General features: G+C 42.9%; 1 protein-coding gene across 5 annotated transcripts in view; it reads left to right on the plus strand.

The window, feature by feature from the left end:
* Positions 1 to 6,897: 6,897 nt before the first annotated feature.
* The window catches only part of cux2b (cut-like homeobox 2b), an 84,422-nt gene continuing 72,605 nt past the window's right edge, over positions 6,898 to 18,714 (plus strand). For 2 of the 5 annotated variants that reach the window (XM_020094061.2, XM_020094063.2), the window contains exon 1: positions 6,898 to 7,368. In XM_020094061.2, the coding sequence (XP_019949620.2) occupies positions 7,306 to 7,368 (63 nt within the window). In that variant the 5' untranslated portion in view covers positions 6,898 to 7,305. Of the gene's footprint in view, positions 7,369 to 7,396; positions 8,104 to 18,714 lie in introns of those variants that run through there. The other 3 variants (XM_020094062.2, XM_020094065.2, XM_020094064.2) reach the window with 3 other exon arrangements.

An 18,714-nucleotide genomic window follows, 5' to 3' on the forward strand; every position in this document is an offset into this window, starting at 1 on the left:
GTTCGACACACTTTGCAAATCTGAGTCACACATTTTGCAAAACCCATTCACAAAACACATTCAGCAGTGTGGTGCACTTTGACCCAGACTGACACACACAGGCCCCAGAGGGTGAAACACAACTAACTAACCTGTCGTCAACGTTAACACAACCACTAAAAACAGTCATGTTACTTTAGGACCATACAACACTAAATGTTACCAACATTTCTGAAGGGCTATGGGATTATTGGCTCAGACATGAGCAGAGAGGTCATGAGCAGGCAGAGCATCATGTGTTGTAATTTTGAGCTTCCACTGTGGTCAACAACATGTGTTTTCTCAGTGTTTGCCTTCCACCATACTCTCCCTAAACCCTGTAGAAGAATTATTCTCAGTATTGCAGTGGAGACTGAAGTAAATATCCCTCAGTAAATGTTTTCAGTAAAGATTTTTGTTTCTGCTTTAGTGCTTTGCATTTATTTGTGTAGTGTGTAACGATTGCTGAGTAGTGTCTCTGCATTTGTTGGCTTTGTGCGTTATCTGAGGGCAGTGTTTGGTTTTGGTTAAACATAAAATAGTTTTGAATCAATTGTCAAAGGTTTTGTGAGTGTAGCTTGAATTTTGGAGTTTGTGTTTGCTGTCTTGTGAAAAGGTGTTTCAGGAAATGAGTTTTTGCAATTCAGAAAAACTGTAATGCTCTGGAGCTGTTTGCCATTAGTGAGTCCTCCTCAAACAGTTCTGAAATATACTGTCCCTTTCATTGTTCGTGTTCTGATCGTACATTGTGCTTTTACTTTGTAGACAAATTGCTAAATAGGATCAGCACATGCTACTCCCATGCATGTCTGCGTCAGTCCAATCTGGTGAAATAGGAATGATAAAATTATCAAAGTGCTCTGGGTTTGATCAATATCTGGTTATTCCCAACCCGTTTGACCCAGCTGACGACCGCTACAGTACTTTATCCAAGGACCAACAGGAAGATGTGTTCAACTCGGTCCAAAGACTGAAGGCCCACCGCCCTGCCTCTACTGACTGCTGCAGAGCACTGGTCACCACTTTATCAATTTTTTATTGAAATCATCACGTCTAAATTGTACCATTTCAACACAGCCCCTCCCTGCACCATGAAGTATGCACATGCCAACTGAACGATTCACAAAATATTTGTGTTCCACCGACAGACAGACAAAGAAGACAGATGATTGTGGAATTAGTATGGTCGATAATTTTAAGTAGATACACAGTACATTCAGTGAGTATTCAGTCCCCTTCACTTTGTTCTCGTTATGTTGCAGCCTTATGTGAAGAATCATTCAAATGAATTTTTACATCAATCTTCGCTCAATACTCCACCATGAAAAAGAAAAAACAGAAACTTGAAATTGTTTGCAAATTTATAAGAAAACTGAAATATCACATTCAGATCCTTCAGTCAGTATTCACATGAAGCCCCTACAGCCATCACAGCCTCACGTCTTCTTGTGTATGAGAAGACACCAGGATTTTCTGCCACTGTTCTCTACAGATCCTCTCAAGCTGTCAGGATGGACGGGAGCCATATCCAGCGCCATTTTCTTGTCTTGTCTCTTCAGGGTGCTGTGTTGGGTTCAAATCTTAACGAGTTGTCCCTAACCCTCTCCTCTATTAACTTGGCAGTATACTTGGAGTCATTGTCCTGTCCTGTTGAAGGACAACCTTTGTCCCCTCTGAGGGACTGAGCGCTTTGAGGCGGAGTTTTATTAATTCAATCTTTGTCTGTCTGTTCAGATTTCCCTCAACCCTGTCTGGTCTCCCCGTCCCTGCTGCTGAAAAACGCCCACACAGCATGCTGCACCATGCGTCACTGTTAGCTTGGTGTCATGTGTCTTTCACTGAGAAGAGTCTTCCTTCTGTCCATTCTGCCATCAAGTTCAGATCAGTGGATTGCTGTAGTAATGGTTCGCCCTCTGGAAGTTTCTGGAGTGACCATTAGGTTCTTGGTCTCCTCTGTTACCAAAGCCTTTCTCCTCTGATTTCTCAGTTTGGCAGTCAGCTCTAAGAAGAGCCATGGTTGTTCCAAACTTCTTCCAGAGTTTTTCCTCCTCACAGCCACCAAAGTGCTGCTGATTGTGGGAACTGTTGGGTTTCTCTATATTAAATACGATTTTAAGGTCTTGACCTTCTATGTAGTGTGCCTTGAGATAATGTATATTATGATTTGGCTATACAAATAAAATTGAATTGAAATGAATTCCATTCCTTTAAGAATTATTGAGGCCACAGTGGCTCTTGCGACCCTTCAATGCTGCAGAACTTTTTTGTAGCCTCCCACAGATCTTTTGCTCAACACCATCCTGCCTCCGAGTTCTACTGACAACTGAACTTTCGCTCACGTTCACTTGTAAGAGCAAGGGCGCGAGTAAAACATTAGCTCTCTGTGGCGAAGAAAAACCTAAGCTTGGCTTTGTGATGGACTTCAACATTTGGTAAACTTTGTGACATTCACCTGCATTTGCGTATGTGTGACCATTTCCTTCTAGACCTTACACTGACAGATGTGTGCCAATCAACTGAATTAACTCTAAAAAACTCAAATGAAGGTGTAAAAACAAGTTGATTAAGAGAAATGGAAAGCACTCAAGCTCTAAGTGTCACAGAAAAGGAACTCAATACTTATGTCGATGCGATGTTTTATTTTTTCAGTCATAATAAATTTGCTAATGCTCAGTTTTTCACTTTATCATTATGGGGTATTTATTGAGTGTAGGCTGATATGGGAACAATATTCATGTTCACTAAAGCAATACCTTTATGTATGAAAGCTAACAATACAATCTACAGCCTCAAGCATATCTCATTTAACTTCACACACTCACAATGAATATTTTTAAAATTGCTCCTCCAACACACACACACACACACACACACACACACACACTCATTTTGACATGTGTGAGAGTCACAGGTAAAACTACTGACAGGAATGATGGGTGAATTCCATTTAGCTGCATCAGTTTCGAGGTGCGGGTGTTGTTCACGCTGACTCACTGTCATGTCACACTAGGACTCTTGGACTGAACACAGTCATTGTGAACGTTATCAGTAGCGGCTGTGCATTTCCTACAATGACATGTCGAAATGTGTGCTGTGAGTGTGTGTCTGAGCGTCACAGTGCAGAATGATGAAGTGTATGTGCAGAGTTTGACACCAGAATGATGTTGGCACGTTCAGCTGTTGAAGACAAGAAGCTTCTCAGTGAGCATGTATGTGTGAACATGACTCAGTGACTCCACTAGTTTGAAAACCAGTCACGGTCCAGTATGCAGAGAAATGGAAACCTGAATCCTCCAGTGCACGATTGAATGGACTTCTTAGTGAACACGGAGACATCTTGTATAATTTGCAGACCTAAATTTGGATGTCAGAAAAGTTATCAAACGTTCTCTCTATCATTAAACCATACTACTTGCCTAACACACACACACACACACACACTGTAGAATTTTTTCAGTAGGCTATGTAAATATATAATTTTAGTATTTATATCACTGCAAATTTTAATTACATGAGTCACTAGGTTAGAGAAGTAGCTAAATTTAGCTTTTATACATTGTTATATTTATATAAATTTGAGTTTTGTGTCCTTGGTTTTTTTTTCCTGAGATGGGGCCACTTCAGTGTAATAAGAGGAAAATACATCTATTTTGCAGCAGATATTTTCACTGGTGTTGAAAAACACAGTCGTAATTAACGACTTTAATTAAGGCTGCGCTGAAATGAGATGCTCATAATGTTGAACACAGGATTAATGTTGGTCTGTGACCATTCACTTACCTATGTTGTCCAGTAGGTAGTGCTAGCAACCCACAGCATTCAACATCCAAACATCTCATTTAATCTTCACTCACTCTAAACTACACTGAATTAACTCATGCCGGTTTCTGCATTTGATCTGATTTTAAATAAACACTTCGCTGCATAGATATTCCTGGAAATCTTGTTTTGGTGTGTATTGGATTTCGTACCATTACAATCACTTGGGAGCTCATCTGCATTATGAACCAACTGGAGGATTTAATTATGTTGATGTCATTTTTATTCATAAAAAAAAAGATATCATCACATTTTCTTATGAATATTTTACTTAACTCTTAAATGGCCCACTAATCACCCACCCAACAAAATATTCTGTTTAGTCCAAGTGCAGATGCATATTATATTGTGTTGGTTCAACAGGACATGACTGTTTCTGTGAGGGTAATGTTAAAAATAATTATTATAGTACAATGTTCTGTATGACATATGAGTTTTCATACTTCTGTTTACACCAGAGTATACTGGCAAAAGCGTGGACCCTCTCAAAGAGTAGACTCCAGGCTCTTGTTGTGAATACTATTTTTATCAGGTTAAAATGAGTTTACAAAAACTATATGACTGCAATGTATATAATTATAATTTCTAGTCAACCTTGTAATGTCATACTGCTGTGCATCTGCTTCATGTGCCTGCTCTGTCAGACCAGAGACCATTTGCTCTAGTTCCTTTTCTCACTTATTTGGTTAAATAACACTTGAAATGGTAACCATGGTAAAACAAATAGGACCAAAAAGGTAAAAACATTTACACAAAAAGTAAAGAAGTAATGATCACATCAAACCTTCTGGTGCTACGGTCTTTGAAATTGTATCAATGTTGTCATATAGTTCGGAAACAAATCTCTCTCTTAGTCCGACAGACCATCATAGTGAGTTGAAGAGAAGTGAAAATATATAAATTACATGAGACAAGGGGTCGTACATTAGTTGTATCTGTAGTGGTTAAAATACCTAAAATAAGGAATGCATGGTAGAGTTAATTCTGAAATTTACTTCATCTTGTTTATGCTTTTCACGAGAATAAAATCCCCAAATAAATTAAAAGAAATCCCTCATTTAGTGAAAACCCTCATTCAGTGACCTCGTCAAAATAATCATCTTCCTGCTCTCAGATAATTTCCCTTCTGTGCGCACAGTCCTCATTTAAGTAACCATGTAATAATTTGAATGAGGAGATGAGGCTACTGCAAAAGGGCCCATGGTGCTTTGTTGATGTCAGCGGCATATGTGAGGTCACGATTATATTCAGAAGTACAGAACTTTTTTATTTTGTTTCCATGAGGCTGAATGTGGATTCAGGGGCCCGACAGACAAAAGCACCAGCGTGTGGAGGTGGAGATTGTGGCATTAGGTTGCACCTGGGTCCCCACTGAGCCTGGACGCTCCACATTCCTGTTGAGCCAGAACACAGCGTTCCTATCTGACATCTGAAAATGTCTGTGATTACAACCACTTTGGCTTCGGCAAAAAGAAAGGTCCTCCTTTTTTTTTGGTGTGAGCAGGGTGTACCGTTGGGCATGTGGACAAGGTTAAAGATTCAATTGAGAAAACAGTATGTACTGCATGTCCTTACTTGAAGTGTCCTGGTCGAGGGCTTCAGGCTGTTACAGTGTCACTCTGGTGACCCTGCCTCTTTCACCCTGCTGTTAATGTGTGTCTCAGAGAGAAACTGTATAGGGGAGAATTATCTAATTACATAATGTGCTGTGCAGAGATCACATCCTTTACTAAATGTTAATTAACATTAATGCTTAACTCTGCGTGAAGGATGTTTCAAAAGGTCAAGAAATCATAAGACTTCACCATCACCAAAGTGTGGACAGATGTGCTATTTCTTAAATGTACTAATTATCTTCTCCACTAATGTGTTGTCAAATGTTAAAACTATCTTCTGTAGCCTAATTGTGAATCCTGGTTCATATTTGAATCCAGCATTTTAGCGTCACCCTTCAGCCACAAACAAAATGCAATAAGCAAAACCTTTAATAGCCTCCCTGCACGTTCCCTAGGTGTTTGTTTATGGCAGAGGGATATGTCATTGTCCCCCCAAGGTGCTGAGAATATGACTCATGAGGATATTATTTTCTACCTGGGACTGATTTTCATGAGGGATGTCAGCTCGGAGCTACTGTACGCAGTGGGGCTGGTGCGCGGTGATCAGGAGGTGCAACGTGGACTAAAAGCATTGCCTGTGATGGATACCTTCCCTCACTGATAATGCTATAATGAATGGGGGGGAATCACACAATGCTCATTTGCACATAACCTTGCTTCTGTGAGACCGTGGTGTCAGCAGGGGGAGCACCTGGCACTGTAGTGTTGTGGCAGCACAGCAGCCTGCATGTGCTCCCTGACCAGAGGAATGAGTTCTTTTAAAAATGGACAAAGAGTAACATCACACTATGTCAAGTTACACTAAGAAAAATATGTGATAGATTATATCTGCTTTGGATGCTGCTGCCATCATGTTTGTTACCTAAAAACATTTTTGTCCCATTTAAAAGCAGATATTTATGATCTTATATCGCATACATGCATTATTTTACATTCTTTCATGCACAATTAAACAAAATCATAAATTGAGTCACACAGGCTTTGACCATATACTAATGGAGCCACAGGAATCCATATATACTTAAATAAATGTTTTGTTCTAATTTAAAAGCATATTTCTTTGAAGATATACTTCATACATTCATTATTCTGCATTCATATTTACTATTAATATGAATGTACAGTTATGATAAATGGGTTAAAATAATGTAAAAACACTTAAATCGTGTTCATGTATGCATGGCACGTGCATTGAAAGAATAAACCTAGCAGAACATTGCATTTCTAGATATGGTATTTATGTTAAATGTGATTTAAAGATATTGACCCATGTTTGATGTGGATTCTGTCTAATCTGCAGCGTGGTGATAAACCCACATGCAGATGATCCTAAAAAACAATTAGACTACATGTGTCAATAAAGTAAGCTGTTTTTAATTTCACGTCCTCATGAGCCCCTGTAATAAACAGGATTTAAAAAAAGAAAAAGAAAAGTAGGCTTGGCTAAATTCCCTGAACTCCACTAATCTACACATCATCATCTCCTTCCCTTTTCCAGACGCTATCGATCAACCCGGGGCTTTACGTCAGTATTGATAACTTTGCCAAAGCAAAATCAAGTGCAATTGTCCAGTTAATGTTGAGGACGGAGGCGCGGACACACTTTGCTCTTTTGACTTTTTTTTTTTCCCAAACCCAAAACATACACCGTCTACTTTTTTTTTTTTTTCCCTTCTTCCTGAAACAACATGTTGTCAGACTTGTCAAACATTTCCGTGGACTCTCGTGTCGAGTGTGTTCGTGTGTGTGTTTTTTTTTAAAGTGGGACCAGTGATCGCTGTTTAACGAGGGGGGAATCCAGCCCACATATTTATTGCAGCCGCTGAAAAAAATCTCCTCAATATCCCCCAAGATGGCCGCCGATGTAGGATCGATGTTTCAATATTGGAAGAAATTTGATCTACGGCGGCTCCAGGTTAGTGCTATTCTCACCTTTCTCTGCTTATTTTCGCAGCGGTACGTCTCCTCGACGTGTCCGGCTGCGTGTCGACTCGTTTTCGGGGCGAACGAGCCGCGGCAGCCGGCGTTGTTTGCATTGATAGTTATTAGAAATTGATCCTGTTCTGCCTTTGTTCAGTTCAATCATTGATCAGCGGTGGAGGGACCGCGGAGCAGCAGCAGCGGCAGCAGCAGCAGCCTGTGCGTTAGCCTCACCGATCTGGGATCAGCACCGCGGACAGCACTGCCGCTTCCACCCGCTGGCTTTTCTCCTGCTTTCCGCCTCCTCCTGTCCGCGGTCCTCCGGCAGCACCGCCGCTCGCACACGCACGGAAACTTTTTTTTAATGCGCAGGTTCTTGGACGTAGCCCGTAACTTTTTTCACGCAGCTTAATGTTTTATGCGGTTTTGGTGTCGACGGCCGTTGCGTTCCGCCGCCGCACCTCTCAGCAGGATATAGTCCCACTTGTGCCCGTGTCATCGTTTCGCGTGTGTTTTGTGCGATCAGACAAACGAGCGTGCGCCGAAGTGAGACGAGAGGTTTGTAAAGTTTATTTATCGGACGTTAGCCGATGCTAGGGGATGTTCCCGTGCGTGTAGACAGCGGGCTGCTTGTTCTCGGAGCAGCGGGAAGAAGCGGCTGTGAGTTCAAAACCCAGACTGTGTTGTGTCGCTGACATGCTTGTGTCTGCTAACGTGGAGGATGTGGCAGGTGAGCGGGTCGCTTGTATCACAGCTATAACACGCACACACGCACGCACACGCACACACTGCCCGGGTTCATAGCATGTCCGCTCCGTGTGAGCCTCTAGCCTAACCCCGCTGAAAGTTGAATTTGTGATCGCTCGCAAGGCTCCTGGAAGCGAAACGTTGAAATGAGGAGGAAAGCTAAACGCTATCTCCGGTGTTCACCCCCACCTCTTCCCCTCTTCTTCCCCTCTCCTCCATCCTCTCCTCCTCCTCCTCCTCTCCTCCTGGAGCCGCATAGGGCTGCTCGGCCCGGGGAGCGGAGCAGCGGAGGAGGGGGGCGGCGGTGTAATTGTATTCCCCGCTAATGTTTGTAAATCAGCCTCGGCCGGCGCAAGGGCACCGTCTCTGCCGTTTGACTGATGTCCTGTAACATGAGGGATGACAGGAGCATGGCAGCCCGGGCTCCTCGGAAAAGCACCGCCGAAGAGGGGGAGAGCTCGCATCTGCTGGTGCATGCATGGCTCTCGGTTGTTTCTGACCGAGGCGCTTGCTCCGGCTCCCAGCCGCCGGACACCTCTCTCTCTCAGCCGGGCAGGGATCCAGAGAGAGAGGGGCTGGAGGTTGGAGCTATTGTTGTTGTTGTTGTTGTTGTTGCGGGCTTCATGTAGCGTCCTCTCCGCAGGCTCCCATCCTGATTCACCCCGGCTCCACTGGACCGTGTAACATTTCTGATAGATGCACGCGTTCAAGGTTTTTCCATTAAATGTGACGGACTAACCTGGGAGCTGCATCTGAACTGGCCCTTAAGGATGCCTGAGCTATTACCCAGTGTCATGAGCAGTGATCTAGTGGTTTATAATAATAGTAATTCTAATTACAATAAAGGGCAGCCTCCAGTCTGTAATCAATATCAGACACACAACCACGGATATTAAGAAATATTCATGATACCTGCAGAAAAGTGTTATCTGATGCTTGTGTTCCAATGGATGACTTTATCCTCATGTCAAGTAGACATGAACAATGCACTTTGAAATCCCTTGATATAGAGGAAATGAGGAATTGTGTTCTTATATAAAATGGATAAATAATTCCACAGATGAGGGTGAATGGAAATGATCTAGAATTACCTCCATTGCATAGACTCTCATACTTCCATAGTGTTTAAACCATAAATAAAACACTTCCCGTTCACCTGTATCCTGCAAACAAGTTACTTTGTAGAACTGTGGAGATACACAGTATTAGTCTCGGTTTTAAACTTAAACTTAAATGCACATATAGATTTGAAAATGGCTTGAATTTTATAAACTGCTGTTGGAGTAAATGTTCTGTTTAACCTTCGTGATCGGCTCTGAAAAGTGCTTTTTGAACCTGTTAGGTCTGGTCACAGTGTTGGTGCGGATCACTTCACAAATGATACAGATGTGTTGTAGCACACCACACACGTGCATGTGTTAAAAATTCTGTATTTCTCCCCTGAAATAGAGTTAGTTTGACACTGAAACTGATTACTATTTCACACAGCGAGCACAGATCTGATCACATTATCTTATTGACAGCGGCTCTGGTAAATATTCTCACAAGCCGCTTGTTGCAAACATGCCTGTAGCTTAAATGTGACACCCTCTGCTACATGTGTCTGAAATCAATTAATTCACTTATTTCTCATTCAGTCATGGTCGGAGCCAGTTTCTGCCAGTGTAAAATCATTACAGCTGTGTCACCATATATAATATTATTTGTACTATATCTGAGGACACCTCAAGCGATTTATTTTAGCAGTCCACACTGGAACGTTTAGGTTCTCATTACATGTTATTGTATCAGAAGACTTGAGTTAGTAGTTTTTTCAGTGTTTGTGCTGAAGATTGTTGCCTCCGAGTTGAAAAGGATGAATAATTCCTGCAGGCTGATGAAAAGAGGGCAGGGAAAGTGCGAAGCGCTGAGGTGGAGTGACCTTGGTTCCCGCTGGCTGCAGGTCACCTGGCCGTTGCTGTGGTAATCATTCACACCAGCCAGATGGCATTTCCGTGGGCGAGCATGAAAAGGACGGGTCAGGGTTTGTCCTGCCAGGTCCTGCCAGGCCCAAAAACAACTCTGGGCCAAAACGGTACCTGGAGAGAGAGAGAGAGAGAGTGAGCATTGGGGTTGTAGGAAGAATTTGCAGAGCCAGGTGATGAGAAGGTGTGGACCAGGTGGAAGTGCAGTTTGACTACAGCCATGATTTATATTATTCCTGTCAGCAGACATTTTTAAATGGACCAATAATACATCACACTTATCACTACCTTTTAATTGGCTTTTATATTCTCAGAAAAATGATTTGCATGGATGTTATCCAAGCAGAACAAAAAGACTTGTCTTTGAAAAACTTTGGCACCGCGCCTTTTACTACAAGCGACTTTAATCCCTGTATTGTTTTTAGGGATGTCGCAATGCTGCGCTCATATGGCGAAATAATGCCCCGCTGATTTGTTGCCATTTCCATAGTCTTGTTTCCACTCTCTATCTCTCCCTCTCTCTTCCATGCATCTAAAAAAGCAGTTGGCTTTTTAGATCGGGAACAAAAGCTTGTGATTGTACTACATTTAGCATGACTCAGTTGCTCTGGTGTCAGCTCTAATCCACACACAGAGACAACAGTATTGCCAAACAGTGAAATTGCTTTGCAGCCTGCGAGCCTGGCTGCCTCCACTGCCAGCCTGCTCTGTGTGCTGTTTGCCAGTAGCTCCAGACTCCCCTCCACACCCCACAATCCCACACACACACACACACACACACACACACACACACACACACACACAAACTCTGCAATCTCAAATTGCCTGTGAAAAATCCGTCGCTGTCTCCCTTTCATTCATGCTTTCATATGTTTGTTTGTCGATGTTGTTAATGTCACATGCATCAGTATAATCTCATTGTAGCGGAGAGTAAGTCAGTCCAGAGCGCCTCGCATCTCCTGTTCTTTATCATAATGATTGTGTCATTTCATTCATATGCTGAGATAGATATAAAAGGCTTTGAGATTGACCTCCCCATTTGCTGCTGTATGTGCTCATTATCTCATTTTTTCTAAGATTTGTTTTTTGTTGTCAGGCCTTTTCAAATCTTCAGCAGATTTGATCTGTTTAAATGGAAAAGCAGCCACATCATTGTAATCACCATTGGTTTGAGTCACGCGTTGCCTCTCATATAAACATTTCTTAACATGCTTTCATCATTACCACTTGTGTGAATAGATGGGTGGGACATGTCTGTCACGGTCCCATATCCTTTGGGGTCCCTCTCTCTTCCTTTGACAGTGACAACAAAGCAAATAAGAAAGACAGGAGCTTTTACAAGACTATCTGGGGCAAATTGAGATGTGAAATCCAGGAGCCATAACCCTGATACGTATAACGCAGCGAACATTAGAGAGCGAGAGGAGTGAAACAGACTTCAGCATTAAGCTGTTTAACCTCTCTGTGTAGCATTAGTGGTAGAGACTTCAAAGCAGATGCTTCAGCGTTGGAAGCAGAATGACAAATGGGTTTAGAGACAGCTACGGTGAGCATTCTCACAGGAAGACTAGGCCTGTCATTAATGTCAGCTTAATCACTTTGACCTTCCTTCAAGCAGATTTCCATACCTATCCAATCATTTTGCTTTGGTTGTGCTCCTGTTTACAGACTCCTGTATGTGCTGCAGTTTGATAAGGGCGGACGTGATGATGTTTTTTGTCTGTATCTGTGATTGTTACTTGAAATGTTGTGAAAGCTTTAATTTTAAAAGCTCATGCAGGTTTGCTTCTCACAAAGTACAAGAAAGATATATTTTCCACCTATCCTCTTGAACTATCCTGTCATGCAGATAGTTTTATTTTCTCTTACCTCTACATTGATAGAGTACTAGTTAATGCAATTTCCTTTCCCATGTTCACACTTTTTAAAAAAGAAATATAACCTGTTCCAAGTCCCTTGATTAGACATTTCATTCACTGATTGGCCCATTTAACTGGTTGGAATGTTAAAAATAAGCATTTGCTTAAATGAATGTGGAAAAAAATGACCAAACGTTTGTCCAAAAGAAGAAAAATCAGGATTTACTCTGGCCAGGAAAATGTGTAGTAGATTACACTGTGTAAAATCAAGGGTGAACGTTCTAAAGGAAAGAACCATTTCATTCAGGAGTGTTGCTGTGATATAGCTTCCAGCCACCAGGCACAGAACTGAGCACAAATTTTAGTTGTGGCAAAACTCCACAAAAATAAAAAGTACAATTGTTGAGTTTATATTGATTGTAGTTGAAGTTTTTTTATTTTGATTTGAACAAATTAGGATTTTAGTTAATTTGAACCTGCCTGATGCTGTTGTCCAACTTCATAGGTTGGTAAGAGTTTGTTTTTTAAAGATATCTTCCCATCACAAATCACATGAGCTTCTAAATGACCAAAATGTCTGAGTTCTAGGAGAGGGCCACAGGGCAGTGATAACGTACAATGGCTGTGGATCAGGGACTCAAGTTCACAGACCTCCCTGTGAATAGTTTTCATTGAATTTAGTTTCTATGAAAAAAATGTCCCCTCTGAAAACGGTTTAAATTAGCGTAATAGGGACCTTGTTTTTCTGGAAAAAAGACATTGCTATTAAATGTGACAGCTTCAGATTTATTGGGATTGAGTGGATATCTCAAAAGATAATTCACTAAACCTGATTAAATAAAACAGTCTACCATCATGACAAGATACAGGAAGTAGTATGTGAGAAAAGATTTTTGTAATTTGGGTAAAGTGAACCTGAGCAGCTACATGGACATATGGTTGAACAGTTTTGATCACGATTTGTTGTGGCTAATAAATGCTAAGAATGCTGTCACTGTCCTGCGTTGGTCCGCAACCCTAAACCTGCCTCAGTGTTTTTTCGAAGGCTCGCTCTTTGAACGTCTCCTCTTATGTAGCGCTGTGCCAAAAAAGCAGCACCTCCACTGTTTCAGCAGAAACGCCCCCTTGGTAGTTGACAGCGCTTCATATTTTTCATAGCAGCGCGTTCTCCGATCTGCTGCCCCTAGGCTGGAGCAATTGCTTTGTAGGAGTAAATAACCAGCTTTAACAAAACTTCAGGGACACATTAGTCTGCTGGAGGATGGCTCCATGGTGGTAGGGCTGCCTCCTCTTCCCTCACAGTGAGGCAGGCGGAAGCATCAGGAGGAGAGAAGTAATGGCTCATCGGCATGGGTATAAAGCTGTGTCCTCTCTCCCTGCTGACAGCCGGTCCCCTGCCCAGCGAGTCCATATTGAGCTGCGTTTCTCTGCCGTGGCCTTGGCTTTATTTGTTTTGACTGTCTGACGCCACTGCAGACGTATTGAGCACCAGTCCTTTCTTGTTCATTTTACCAGGCTTACAGTGACTCCCACTGCCCTGCCCCTCTCTCTCTCTCTCTCTCTCTATGCATGCTGTAGTAGGGTCAGGCTTTCAGTGATTGGGTTTCACTTGCTCTATTTTAGTTCTTTATCATTTCCACCTCTATGACTTAAAGTATTCCCTTTCATCCCCCCCAATGTGCGAGTACCTGTCTTTTGTATGAGTACATGTGTGCTCCCACGTCGGTTGTCATGGGTTAGCATGGTGTGAAGGGTGCTCCTGGGCCCAGCATGCTCGTGAGATCAATGCTTCACTTACCATCTCCAGGTTGTCTTCGGGGATCTACGCCGCTCTCATTATGTGCCACTGCTCACAGCGTGTTTACCAGACTGGAGGAAGAGTAGTCTTGTGCATGCCACCCATATGTGAGACCCATTTGTCCTAATTTAAGTGGGAAGACAGACGACCCAGGAACGATGGCCTCTTGCTGCTCTTTTGAGTATTAAACCAGCATTTGTTATTACTAAGCAGTTGTGCTCTTATTTGTCAAAATATTACAAAAGGTGTGTTATAGCAAAAAGCAGATGGATCAGGCTTGTTGTGTTCGCCGGTCTTGTCTTTGTGCAGCTGCTACCCCCACACAGTTAATTACTCTCTTATTCATCCCCAACAATGGGAGGGGATAGAATAAATCTGAGCCGCGCACTCTCGCTTCTTCACCATGGAAGGTGCAGACTGGGACCCTAAAGCGAGCGAGTGGCTTCAAGAGGTACAGTTTATCATTTTTAATGGAGAGGAACAGGAAGTGGAGACATGAAGCTGGGGCTCTGTGATTTATACGCCGCCTCAGTCGGGGGGAGAAAAGAGCAAGTCTATCTCCCTGTCCACACCCCTGGTTTGCAGCCGCTTTCACCCAAATCATAACCTCTTCAACAACACAGACAATGCACTCCCAGGGAACAACACTACAGGAGAATTTGCAGATTGCACTATAACATTTTGGGGAAAAAATGCCCTATTAATTAATTATCCATTAATGTCAGCATTTATTTATGTTAACACACCCAGTCTAATGAGTTATTGCTGGTATGTAGGAGGTACAGTATTAACCTAAAGTCAGTCTCTCCGCCGCCTGCCTCTCTCTTTATCTGGATTTGTTGTTCCCTGAAAAGCCCTGTGATGTCATGCCTCCATTGTCACCTGTTCATTTACTTTCGTAGTGGAGGGCATCGGGGTATTGATTAGGGTTTGCAACTGTGTTAGCAGCTCTGCCAGTGTGTAATATAGGCCTTGAGGCTATTCTGTCTTTCCGCTCAGTCTCACGAGTGCTTTCCAGACCTTGTAATCTTAATTAAATATGCAACTTTTGATCGCAACAGGGTCACTATTTTTGCATTTAAATGTGGTCACAGACTCCCCCCCCCCCCCCGCCGCCTCCTCAGCAGAGAGAAAAAGCAGACATTTTGAATCTTAATGCAAAAAAAGAGAGAAAAGAACAAAGAGCTAAATAGAGTCTCTCCTTTTTCAATTCCCCTTGTTAGCCTCCTGCTGCATTCCCCCTATAGTTTTTTTTCCCATTTTTTTTCCAGATGAATTTTATGATATTTTCCTCCCCTCCCCTCTCCATTTCTCTCCCTCTTTCTCGCTCTCTCTCTCACTCCCCGGCAGTTTTCCCCAGACAGGTTCCACAGTGTTTTAGAAGGGATGGATTTAATTGCTCTGTGGGGATTGGTTGGCTGTGCCGGGCTCGGCTGTTTAATTAGTGTACCCTGCCGGGATTGGTTTAATGCTTCATGATCTTGAAATTGTCTGATTGTTCAGCCCTCTGGGGACTCTCCCTGCCTACGTAGGCCAGCAGGTTTAGCTAAACATTGCTCCAGGCTTCTGCTCGATGCGGCAGGAGGAGGAGTGTGCCTAAGGAACTGAAATTTGGTCGGGGGGGGGTCAAGTTGTATGACAAACCAGGGGATATATATGTGAAGTGGACAGTCCTCTGGGTGCTCCTGAGTGCCTGACTGCAGGATATCTGTACAGACCTCACAGGAATGTTTATCCTTGCAGTATTTCATCTCAGCTTGATGCTATATGGAAATAATCCAGTTGACTATTAATGCAGTACCAATATTTAGACTGTGATACAGTGTTTCTTTATGATAAGCAAGCATATGATTTGTAACTACAGCCAAGACAAATAATTTGCCATGCATGTGGTTCTGTGCTCGGCCCACACATTTTTCCACATATTTACTTGGCTGTATGAATGGGGGGCTTGTAGTTTTGCAGGAGCTCCTCATTCTGTATGCTTTTTGCTGACTTGATCTGAATGTGTGAGGATCTTTGCTGCAATGAGGCCGTCTTGATCATCTCGCAAGGATCTCTGAATTATGTGCTTGGTCACCTTGAGTGAGAGGAGCTGGGGAAATTACATTTGTGTAAATGGGTGCAGGGTGTGTCTGCCCCCCCTCTGTAGCCTTCCACAGGATGCCCTTGGTTTGGCTCAATCATGGCAGCGATGTTGACCTCAACAGTAAATGTACTTGGCATCAGATCCTGGATAAGGGACGAGCGTGCGTTGTGGTGGTGCAGTCCAACACAGATAGTACCTATCGAAGGCTAAGCTCATTCCGCTTCATCAGACTTATCAAGCCCACTCAGTCAAAGACATAAATCTCTAGTGGATGATAATAAGAACACCTTCCTCTGCCTCTCTGCCTGGACTTTATTATGGGTTTGTCCTCTCAGTGAGTGATGCCTGGGTGTTCCGGTGCAACAATGATTACTTTTTGTCTGAGAGCTTTCTCCATTACCAATCCTCCAGGTAGGTGCCAGGTTCATGTATTCTGCTGTTGTTGACTGGATCATCTGTGCTGCACCCAGGGGGTCATTTTTTTTACCCGTGTTTACTTCTGTGTTTACACCCTCGCTGACACCAAGGGGATGCACGTGATCACCAAGGTGATAGACCACACGGCAACTGAGCTGCTCTCAAATGAGAGTCGCACCCTGAGCTTCTTCCCCTGTCTCTCTGGGGGAGTTGCCCTGATTACTGAGTGACTTTGTGCAGGAGTTGAGGACCCTCTCCAGCTGTTGGGGTTGTTTGTGCAATGATGATAAGGGGTTGTGTAATCAGAGTTGGGTTGTGTAGACAATCTTTTAATCTCTCTATTATGAATCTTGTTCAGCTACTGTATGTCGGTACCGTCTGTTTCTGCACTTCCTTTCCATTAAGCATTAAATAAAAGGTGGACTACCAGAATATAATGTGAGGTCTGAGTCTGGTCATAAATGTTGGACTAGAGATGTTCTCTGTGCTCTGTTATTTTTAAAGGGGGAAGCTCAGGTCAATTGCGGATCAGGGCTAAAGTCAACAATGTTGCTCTTTCATAAATAAGCCCCAAGACTTAATATTGCAGGGCTGGTTCTCCTTCAAAGATAAAAAATATTATTGCATCCCATCCCCCCACTGCCTTTTGGGCAGGGTGTGAGTCCAGCGTCCGTCTAGACGTGCAGCATCATTAACCTGCCGCGACCTCGCCCCCTGATGAATTCGCTCTCACATCCCCTGCAGCCTAGCGTTAGCAGCCCCTTCTCCCGTCCACTGGGAACTGGGGCTCCTCTGGACCGGCCATTAGAGCAACTAGCCTCTACTGGCATGCTTTAATAGGCCAAGTGGCCGGAGCCTCACTCAGACTGCTGAATAATTCAAACCGTCTGGGCCGTGTCTAGTCCCGGGGCGCAGGGGGATGTGAACTGGGGAGTAGGGTGCAGGGGGTTGCATGGAGGTGCAGGGGTTAATAACAGGTCTGCCTCTATGTCAGCAGCTGCTCAGCCCTCTCCACCCCCAGAAAAACGCACCCAGCTCCACCCCACATATGAAAGAATCCTATTCAGTTGATTAGATTTTTCAAAATGGATCAATTTTTAATCAGCGGAGCATCTGACTACGGTCAATACCATTGTCGCCGGGAAGACAGTTGCTGGACAGCCGTCTTTATTTACAGGAATGTTTGTTTTTTACTGTATGCAGATGGAGGGGCAGGAAACGACAAGCTCAGATCACTGCACCACTGCAGTCCTTGGCCTGACCAGGCAGGGGTCTGGCCTGTTCATGCAACAACAACAACAACACGGCCAGCCTCCATCAAGGCTGCAGCAAATTCAGCGCTCACTGATGGTGCCCTTTGGAACATCAGTCAAGAATATTTATTCGCATCAGTGCAGAAAGGTGGATTAGTGTAATGTATTTTCCTGTGCTAACGTAGGTCTGCCCAAAGAGACTTCTCTTACCCATTCGCATCTGCATAAGTAGTGAGTAGGAGTGAGGAGCCAACAAACTAGCTGTAATACTGCCATCAAAATTTCATTGGGCTGTAGGGAGACCCTAACATGTTAAATAATGAGGAGCCCATAAACTTAATGTTCAGAACCTCTCTGGAACTGCTGACGACGTCTAGTTATGACTTGATACGAAGGCAGAATTATGAGGAGATAATCCCTCCTCAGTGTGGTCGTCATTTTAGCACATCTGGTTCTTAAATACTCAGCCACCAAGTGTTCTTTGTGTGATCACTTTCAAGATCCTGCTGTGTGTATGAAGATGAAGACCTTGTTTACATTGGGCTAGGTTATTAATCTTTAGTTTACAGGTGACATTTTTAAGACACATAAACACTGTGCTGTCAGTGTGGGACAATATGGAGAAGTCCTGGAAACTGTAAGACTGTACTGCAAAAAGTAAACAGGGATGCAGTATATTCCAGCATGAATGCATATACAAATCAAATGCATGCATATACAAAAACACTGAAAGTATTTATGTTCATAAAATAGAATTTCTCACACTGCGTCCTTTTAATAGAGTGAAATGGTTAACTTGACAAACACAGATATACTGTTCAGCCCTGATGGGGGTTTATCAAATAAAGGATTTATCAAATAAAAAGGAAATATGAACCTACTTCTCAATATAAAATATCACTTAAAAAATGTTTTCATGTCACCCACGTACCATAGTTGAGAGTAAAAGCTAAACTATCATCTCATTTTTGTCAGCTTTAATGGTTCCTATCTGCACATGGATAGTAAAAATAACAGCAGTACTAGTAAATACAAGCAGAAGTACATATGTGCTGGAGGGGTTGACTTTAAAATAACCATTATGGAGTTATAGATATTGATTGGTAAAGCTGCTTACATTTTGAATTTCACAGAAAAGAATATCATATGAGATTGGTCTTTGCCCCCAAGACGATGAGGGGTCAAGTTTTAGAAACATTTTTTTTTGTGTACTG

The sequence above is a fragment of the Paralichthys olivaceus genome, chromosome 4 (assembly GCF_024713975.1).
Source record: "Paralichthys olivaceus isolate ysfri-2021 chromosome 4, ASM2471397v2, whole genome shotgun sequence".
Lineage (NCBI taxonomy): Eukaryota > Metazoa > Chordata > Actinopteri > Pleuronectiformes > Paralichthyidae > Paralichthys > Paralichthys olivaceus.